This window comes from Myotis davidii, unplaced genomic scaffold (assembly GCF_000327345.1).
Source record: "Myotis davidii unplaced genomic scaffold, ASM32734v1 scaffold1115, whole genome shotgun sequence".
In the NCBI taxonomy this organism is placed as follows: Eukaryota; Metazoa; Chordata; class Mammalia; order Chiroptera; family Vespertilionidae; genus Myotis; species Myotis davidii.
In genome coordinates, this window is record NW_006287910.1 from 1591456 (window position 1) to 1600961 (window position 9506).

General features: G+C 54.6%; 2 protein-coding genes across 2 annotated transcripts in view; one reads left to right on the forward strand and one right to left on the reverse strand.

Moving 5' to 3' along the window:
• ABCC1 (ATP binding cassette subfamily C member 1) overlaps nt 1-1949 on the forward strand; it is a 108010-nt gene extending 106061 nt beyond the window's left edge. The window contains exon 32 of the mRNA XM_015561295.1: nt 291-1949. Coding sequence (XP_015416781.1) covers nt 291-399 — 109 coding nt within the window. The 3' untranslated portion in view covers nt 400-1949. The remainder of the gene's footprint in view (nt 1-290) is intronic.
• Nucleotides 1950-2019: 70 nt separating this feature from the next.
• The window catches only part of ABCC6 (ATP binding cassette subfamily C member 6), a 51184-nt gene continuing 43697 nt past the window's right edge, over nt 2020-9506 (reverse strand). Inside the window, 5 exon segments of the mRNA XM_006759691.2 lie at nt 2020-5273; nt 5576-5770; nt 6524-6690; nt 6766-6924; nt 8796-8942. Of these exon segments, the coding sequence (XP_006759754.1) occupies nt 5165-5273; nt 5576-5770; nt 6524-6690; nt 6766-6924; nt 8796-8942 (777 nt within the window). The 3' untranslated portion in view covers nt 2020-5164.

Here is a 9506-nt window from a genome sequence, read left to right on the forward strand (position 1 = left end):
GGGGGCTGGGTACAGAGACAGATAATAAACACGGCAATAAATAAAAGCAAATTGTGCTGGGAAGGAAACAGAGTAGGTGATAGTGAGTGTTGTGTGTAGCATCACAGGACTTTGACATTGACTAGGAATAGGGCTTGAGAAGGGGTAACCAGTTGGAAGACTGCTGCAGCAGTCCTAACAGACAGAGGTGAGGGGCCTGACCCAAAGCCGGGTATTGCCCAGCTGGGCTCTTGCGGGCATGAGGTGCCAACCCCTCCTACCACTCACATCTGCGTGCCCTCCGCTTGCAGGGTGATCGTCCTGGACAAAGGAGAGATCCGGGAGTGCGGTGCCCCCTCTGACCTCCTGCAGCAGAGGGGCCTGTTCTACAGCATGGCCAAAGATGCCGGCCTGGTGTAAGCCCGGCGCTGGTGCGTCTGGTTTGACCTGCAAGGCCCACATGCCTTGTCCCAGGATGAGTCAGCAGCCTCTTTGGGAACCCAAGCTTCCCATACACTGAAACCAAAAAAGGAAATAAAACCAAACCCAATAAAACAAAACCACAAAGCAGCCACCTTCTGGTCCGCTGCCTGGAATTGGCTGTGAAGAAACAGGAGGGACACAGAGACGCGGCCCACCAAAGACACGCACAGCACCCCCTTGCCTGTTACCCCCGCAGGACGCACCGGCGTCGCACAGCCTGGGAGAGCCTGCCTGTGCTCTTGGTGCTCTGCAGGGAAGTTTGGCAGCCAGACTTCTCGAGAAATTGGTTGCGTAAAACATGCTAGTGACCAAATCCAGCCAACTGCCTCAAATCTCTTTAGCCAAAGTCTGAAATTCCAAGTCTTCGGCCTCAGCTGCTGTCCTGGCACCTCTAACATCTGGGCTCCACCCAGAATGCTTCGTCTCCTTGGGGCTGCTATTTGGAGGTGAGGGGCCTGGTGAAGATCATCCTCACCCTCAGGCGGTGTCCTGGGGGCCGTGGACACTCCTCTTACCAACCATCCCGTCGTCTGGGCGCTCAGACACGGAGCCAGCGTCCCAGCACTGCCTGCACCGAGACTTGCTTCACAGGCCAGAGGCAGCCTCCTCACCCGCGGGCTTCTCGTTGGCAGGACGGGCTGGGCTTACGGGACCTGGACCTGGAACTCCAGGGCTGGGGGATCCTCTCTCAGTACCAGTTTCCCACATTGGCTGCTCACCTCCTCAGCCACACCTGTCTTTTCTCGGCCTTTCCTCCTGCCTCCTTTTGCCAGTTGCTAGAATGGATTACCTCGAGGCACCTGGAAGGGGTTTGCTCGTGGTTGTGAAGAGTTCAAAGCCAGGAGCACTGGGCACCGCCACCGATGACCAGCGGGTACTGAATCGAGCTCTGTTGAGACTTCTCCTCGTTTTTAGATTTCAGTTCCTCACCCTTGGCCTCCGGGTAGCCGTCAGAGGCGGCAGTGTGGAGAACCAGACATGTAGTTACTGAGTGTGTCCCAGGACAAGAAAAAAACCCCATTCACGAATATCAGTGATTGTTTTTCTTTTTTTTTTCTTTTTTTTTTCAAAGTACTGCTCCTGGGAGAAACACTGTCCCAACTTAATTTCTTGGGCGGAAGTGTTGGGCTGGGAGCAGCTCGCCCAGGGAAAGCCAAGGTGGCCGGCATCTGACAGCAGGTCTGCGGGCTCCTGAAGAAAAAGCGGAGTGGAGACCTCCAGGGCCCGTCCTTTAGGTCTCGCAACCAGAGACCCAGGGGAGACCCACAAAGCAGAGGGGCCACTGCTGCCCCGAGGTTCCCTTGCTGACTTCAAATCCAGAAAAGCATCTTCCTTTAGGTGGAAATATATATTTATTTTTTGTAAGTTATACCATTCTTTCACATTAGATAAACCAAGTTTTTCTTGGGAATCATTTTGTAATGACTTACACTGGAAACGAGAACATTTACAAGCAATTTTCAGTAAAAAAAAAAAATTTTATTTCTAATAACGATTCCATTTTCTTTGGGGTTTCAGCCATCTCCTCTGGGAGTTAGCGGCTCCCCTCTCGTCTGCTTTCCTTCTTTCCTGTTGGCAAACATGCCGTCTCTAGTGGGAGCCCCTGTCGGAAATGGGAGCCTAGAGGTTAAAAACCGTGTGGGGTAGAGTGAGGAGTCAGCGTGGCCCGGTGGTCAGCCTGGGCTCTGGGGTCAGACAGACCTGGGCCTGAGTCCTGCCCTTGGCATTTGCTGGCTGTGTGACCCTGGCAAGTCACTTAGCCTCTGTTGCCTCATCCGTAAAGTGGAGCTGATCACACCTGCACGGTGGGAATGTTGTGAGGATGAGCAGTGGTGTGTGTGTGGCCCGGCTCAGGTTCTAAGGCAAAAACCACGTGGCCCTTATAAATCCCTTTGTGTTAACACAGTCAGGATAAGTTGGGCCGTGGTGTAGCCGCAAACTCATGGGAAATGAACACAGGGTTCTGTTTCTTGCTCATACACGTCCTGATGAGGGTCAGGCGCCCCTGCAGGATCACTCCCCCCCTTCCAAGCAGCCACTGCGAGAGCCAGGCTGTTCTCGCCTTTTGACCTTGCCTCTCAGGAGCTGGCTTCCAGGTCACCATAGAAGGGAGAGTGTGGACGACTCACACCCACTCATAAGTGTCTCAAATGAAGTAAATGACCCTGCAGGTACGATCAGCTCCATGTGTGGCTTCCCTGGATGTGTGTGTTCCCCGCCAGCCAGGCTCTGCTGGCAGGAGCCACGGCGAGGGGATTAGTGGCCTGGATGGCATGCAGGCTGGTCCCCACAGCAAGGGTGTGGGCCAGCAGCAGCCTTGTCAGCAGGCTCATGGGCGCTGGCTCCTGTGGCCCACACTCTGCGCCCTGGCAGACCATCTCCTTCCGTGAAAGTAGGCTTTTGTGACCCTGGAATGATCCCAAGTGAGTTTGCCAAACACGCAGCTGCTGCCGCCTTTGCCTGTGGCCACTCTGCCGGGCTGTCCGGTGGCTCAGCTCCCGGCAGAGCAACAAGAAGCGCTCTGTCGGGTCCCTTTCCCTGCTCCCAAGTTGGAAAGACGACCCCCACATGCTGACTTGGGCTTTGGTGTGAGATGGCCCCAGGGGCAGGTCCCCTGTCTGCCACTTACTAACTGGGTGACCTCGGCAGGTCATGGCAACTGTCTGAGCCTCAGTTTCCTTATCTGTGAAATGGAGCTCGTAATTGCCAGTAATGGTGGGGCCAGCACTTTGTAGGCGCAATAGGGGAGAGGCAAGAGGTGCAGGTGCCCTACCCCAATCTGAAGTCGTCAAAATGTGCTGCTCGCCACATCTCGGCCGAGGGAGGTAGAAGCTGCAATTAAGTGTGGATCACTCTGGGCTGGAAACCTGTGTCGGGGTGTCCCATTAGGAAGTCACTGTGACCTGACGAGGCAGAGCAGGCTGTGTCCTGTCAGGCAGGTGGTTGTCCACAGGCGCCTGCTGGTGCACCAGCACAGCCACTGCCCTGGTCTCAGTAGATTATTGATGGCAATGGGCCGGGTTAGCCCAGCGACTGGACTGGGTGGTTCTGATTCCCTCCGGGACATCTGGCAACATCTAGAGACATTTTTGTCACAACTGGAGGCGGGGGTACTACTGGCATCTAGTGGGTGGAGGCCGGGGATGATGCTACACATCCTACAGTGCCCAGGACAACCCCATATGTCGGCAGTGACCAGAATAAAAGTCCTGGTGTGTGGACCCTTATCGCTGCCCACAGAGGCCCTCAGATACAACAGGGATCATCGTGAACGTTTATTGGGCATGCACTTTGCCCAGCTCAGCTCTGAACACGTTTCCGTGTATTAGCTTCCTCTATCCCTGCAGCAATGCCATGAGTCAGTGAGGAGCCTGGGCTGCCTCATTGCTCACGCTGCGCTACAGTTAGCTGTGTCTGGGGAACCCCGGCTTTGGCTACTTGAGAATCGAACCCCCTTTCCTGGTGCCTGAAGGCAGTCGTAAGAGCCCTGCCCTAGGATTCCGACCGCTGTCAGAAACAGGCCTGAGCACGTACACTGTGCACCGCCCTTCAGGAAGGCAGGGGCTGCCCGTCACCACCCTGACCTCTGACCTCTGACCCCAGCAGCATTTCCCACACGGCCCCCGCGGGGGAGGAAGTATGAACAGAAATGCCCGGGATGTTCTGACTGCTTCTGGGGCTCCCCCAAGAAGCTGGAATTTGGTCGGTAACAAACAGATGTATGACATGTGCCGGGTCCGGAGCGATTCCCCTCAAGACTTCTCCTGAAGAAGTCCCAGCCCCTCCCCTCTGGCCTTCAGAGCTGAACTGCGTGCGGTGTGTCCTCATGCTGTGCCCGGAGGGCCCCATCCTGGTGTGGGTCGTGGCTCATGTGTCCAATTCAGACAAGAAGCTTCTTGGAGCCCCGTGTACAAGGGTGGGAGGAGCAGCAGGAGCCATGGGGTTCAGTCCTGGTGCATGTTGGGATCATACGGGGAGCTTTAAAAATATACCGTGTGCCAGAATGGAGAGCATGTTGGGGGTCACGGGGCAGGAGGGAGGGGTGTGGTCACAGAACGGCAGCCCCAGGGGTCGTCGTGGTGGTGGATGCCACCTATATGTGTGATAACAATTGTGTAGAAGTCACACACGCACGCATGCACACGCACACATACTAGTACAGGGAAATCTGAGCAGGATCTGTGTATGGTACCAATGTCAATATCCTGGTTGTGATACCACGCTAGCGTTTTTCAAGGTGTTACTTTTGGGGGAAATGGAAAAGGGTACACAGGCATTCTGTGGATTGTTTCTTAAAACTGCTGGTCAATCTACACTCATCTCAAAATAAAAGGGTTAATTTGGAAAAGTACACACACCATTGCCCTGCCACAGGGTTAATGACTTCATTGGTCTGTGGTGGAGCCTGGGTGTGGGCAGGTCTTGAGGTTCCCACATGGGTCCAATGGGCAGCCAGGGCTGAGAGCCACTGTCCCCTTTGGGTCCAGGATGGACAAGGCTGGACAGGCTCTGATCAGGCCGACCTTGGGGGTTGCTGCATCCTCCTGGGTCTGTGATGATCGTCCACTTTCCCTGCCATCTGCCACCCAATCCCAGAGAGCAGAGGGGTCTAGACTCCGCTGATGACCCCCAGGTCACTGGTATCTCCAGGGCATGGCACTTCTTTCCAGGTTGGCGTGGCGGGAGGGTTGAAGGGTCTGGTTCAGACCAGGCCTGACTCCTGTGCCAGCCTATAGAACAGGCCCTTCTGGGCCAGCAGCTGGGCAGGACTGCCGCTCTCTGCCACCTGCCCTTTGTCCATGACCAGCACCCTGCGGGGAGAGGGAGACAGGCAGCTCCTTGGACACCAGCCTGGTCCCTGGGCCGCTCGGAGAGCCCAGCATGCCTGCTCTGAGGTTTGCTCCCCAGAAGTCTGGCCTTCTGTGTGGTTTCCTGGTTGTAAGCATCTACTGGGCATATGTCCTTGGGCTCATCTCTTCCCCTTTGGGCATCAGTCTTGCCACCTGTACAACGGGCACCTGATAATCCATCCCATTACCTTTCCAGCTCTAAATGCGGATGCCTTCCTTCACCACTGCAGGGTCCCTGGGGCCAGCGCCTTGGGGGGACTTACCTGGCACAGTCCATCACGGAGCGCAGGCGGTGGGCGATGAGCAGCACCGTGCAGTGGGCAAACCAGCTCTCAAGGGCGGCCTGCATCTGGAGCTCAGTCCCCGGGTCCACGGCGGCCGTGGCCTCGTCCAGGATGAGGATCTGGGTTTTCCGGAGAAGGGCACGTGCCAGACACAGCAGCTGCTTCTGGCCCAGGCTAGGAGGGAGTGGGACAGTCAGGCCAGATGTTTGTGTGTCTGCATGTCAGAGTTTGTAGGGCGTGCCCACAAATGCATCTCCACAACAGCCACAGAAGTGGTGGCCCCCGGCCCACAGAACTGGTAGAAATCCCCGTTTGCCATTTTTTGATCAGGTGACTTTAGGCAAGTCATTCGAACCCGCCGTGCCTCAGTTTCCCTGGGAGGACGGGGAAATAGGGAATTGTTTAAAGAGTTTTTGAGTTTCAGTTTTTCAAGATTAAAAAGTTCTGGAGTTGGGTAGCACAGTGATATAAATGTGCTCAATGCTACTGAAGTATACACTTAAAAATGGGTAAGATGGTCAATTTTATGGTGTATTTTTTACTACATTTTAGAAAACATTTTCAAAGGCATACATGATGCCCTCATGGGTCCAGCACCCGATATCACCCACGTTATTTCTATAGCAAAATAGGTGCTAGGTGGGATAAATGCTAAACATAGTCTCGTATCAGCAGAGGTTGGGTTTTGCCACTAACTAAATTGGGAAACCAAATTTAGGAAAAAGAGACATGATATTCAGAGATGTTGTTGGAGTTTGGAACTGCTGACAAGGGACGGAGCTCCTATTCTGATTATTAATAGGATGGGGTTGATGGTCTGTGGGGAAGGCACACTTCCAGGGCAGACTGCCCCTGGGGAGAGCCGTGGCCACACGTGCCTCTCCCTCCAGCTCCTCTGAGGTCCAGGCTGTGGTGGGGCAACCCTACCTGAGGTCATCGCCTTGGTCGGCACACTCGTACTGCAGCTGGCCGGGCAGGCTGGCCACCAGGGCTCTGAGCTGCACTGTCTCCAGGGCCTGCCAGATGGCTTCGTCCGTGTGCTCCTGTAGCATGTCAAGGTTCCTCCTCAGAGAGCCGGGGAACAGGATGGGGTCCTGGCCAGGATGGGCAATGGGTCAGGCCGGCCCAGCCACGATCCCACCTCTGCCCACCCTGTCCCGAGGCCTCACCTGGAGGATGATGGTGATCCTAGACCGCAGCGTGTGCAGCCCCACATGCGCGATGGGGACCCCGTCGATCCAGACCTCACCCTCAGCTGCCTCCAGGAGCCGCAGCAGGCCCCCGGCCAGGGTGGACTTCCCGGCCCCCGTCCTGCCAACGATGCCCACCTGCCAGGGGATGAGAGGGCAAGGCCACTGTGACTACGCCGGGCCAGAAGAAGGCGGGCACAGCCTAGGTTTCCTGGGCATCTCTTTGGGAGATGTTTCCCTGCACCCAAAATCCATCCACCCAGCTACCCATCATCCTTTGAGCATCCATCCTTCCATCTACCCAACTTTCCCTATATCCGTCGTCGATCCACCCAACCTTCTGTCTGTATTCTTCTCTATCTTTCCCTCATCCCAACACATCTCTCCTATCTTCCCAACTATTCCCACAACCTTCCTTCAATATCCGTACCCTCCTCTGTTCCTCCATTTCCCCCATCCTTCCATCCACAGCCCTCCATCATTCCTCAATCTTCCTTCCAGCCCCATGTCATTTTATTCATGTCCCATCCTTCCATCTGTCCCTCATCCTTCCTTCTATCCATCTCTCATCTTTTCTCTCACGACCTCCTGTCCAGCCATCTAACCATCATCCTTCCTTCCATCCATCCCCATCCCAGCCATCCATCCCCCATCCTTCCATCTCTCCATCCTTTGATCTGTCCCCCATCTACCCTTTCATTCTTATCTTTCTTGCTGACTTTTGCATGCTCAGTGTCTGACACATGGTGGGGGGTCAACACTATTTGTTTAATAAATGAATGAAATGTCACCCCACTGTATGACAGCCACCCTCTTAGGCACCAGCATAAAAATAAAGAGTCCTTGCGCCAAAGGACTGTGTGCTCTCGAAAGGAGGGCGACTGAGTAAACTTAATTTTAATAAAGTGTGGTGATCACTCTCTACCATCAAGCTCCGGACCTGTAGCAATGGAGGTAAGCCAGGAGGTAAGCTGTTCCTATTCCCTTGGGGTTGATGAGGTAATCAGAGAAGGCTTCATGGAGGAGGGGTACTTGAGTGGGATATTGAAAGGCAATCAGGAGTTCAGAGAGGGGGGAGATTCCAGGTAAACCACAGTGCTAGATTGAAAGCTCCCTGAGCTCCCAGAGGCAGCTGTTCCACAAACGTGGACTAAGCCCCAGCAAGGCACTGAATGCAGCATAGAGCTGGGCAGCACCTTGACTCCAAACTCAGGAGTTTGGGCTTTGCCCTGAAGGAAGCCTGGAGCAGGTGGAAGGTCTTGAGCAGGGGAAAGACATGCTCAAATAAAGGTCACAGGCTAACAGAAATAGGCTGAGGGCTCAGATGGGGGCCTGGGGCCATCAGGGGGAGGGCAAGGAGGGCTTCAGGGAGGAAGTGTCGCAGGGTGGGAAGGGAGAAGAGGGATTCAGTGAAGGGGCCTAACGGGATAAATGGGACAATACTAGCGCCTTCCTCATAGGGCTGTTGTCAGAGTGAAAATGCAAATGCTAATGAATGAAAGCACCGGTAGACATTTCTGAGGCATGTGCTCTGTTCCAGGCACTGTTCCAGGCAGTTACACTTCAAAACACCTCGATGTGACGCTGACATTGGCATTCCCATTCACAGGTGGGAAAACTGACTCATGAAGTAACTTGCCCGAGGTGAGCCTTGGCAGAGCCAGGATCTGAGCCCATGGAACTGGATGAAGTATGTGGAGCATTTAGCACTTTGCCCGATAGTTCAACTGATGTTCAAGAAAGAAGAAAAGGAAGCTGGGGAGATGCCGCCTCTGGGACCTCAAGGTGGGTGGGTGGGTCCCCCTGGTGGAGTCAGGTTTGGTGAGATAAGTTCAACTTACGGTGTGGTGGGCCTGAGGCTGAGGTGCCCCGGGGTGGGGATGTGGAACGGGAAAATGCTCAGGACCTGAGCCCTGGGGAGATGCCCAGCCTGGCCATGGCCCCGAGTCCTCTCCAGCTGCCCCGTGGCCTGGCTTCCATGAGGAAGAAGGTCTGGAAGCGCTGCTCACCTTCTCTCCTGCGTGGATCTTGAACGACACACCCCGCACGGCCAGCGGGAGCTCGGGTCGGTGTCTCAGCCCCAAGTCCCGGAACTCGATCTGGCCCCCACAAGGCCAGGGGGGCTGGGTTTCACAGGTGGGCAGTGTCCAGGGCGCCTGGGACAGAAGGGGACACTGAGAGGAGCCGTTCTCTGAGGCTTCTCACAAAAGGTCTACCTCTTTGAGCCTCAGTTTCCTCTTCTGTGAAATAGGCATGTTTACTGCTATTTTATAGGGACGTGGAACATAGCAAAGCTAAGAACAAATATCTGGTAGCGTAAACATGATGGTGTTGGCTGTTCTTTATCTTTTTAAATTATTATTAGCCACTGTTAATTGTCAAATAATATTCTCTCTTCCTCTAGTAGGTAGGTCCTCTTTTTTGCCTTTGTGAAGAGGGCAGGTCTGTGCAGCAGGGAGTCCAATGCTGCCATGGTATCCCTGCGACCTTGAACAGGTCACTCCACCCTCTTGAGTCTCAGTTTCCCCATCTGTGAAATGGGGCTAATGAGAGCAGTGGGCGTGTATTGCTTGTTTATGTTGCGCCAAACCCTGCACTAAGTAAGCCCTTTATTGTGGGATCTCATTGACCCTCCCAGTGTACCCAGCATTGTTAGTAGCTCTGTGGCTCTTCTGTCCCTGTAATGTCGCTATCATGTGCCGTTACCTGGCGGTGGCATT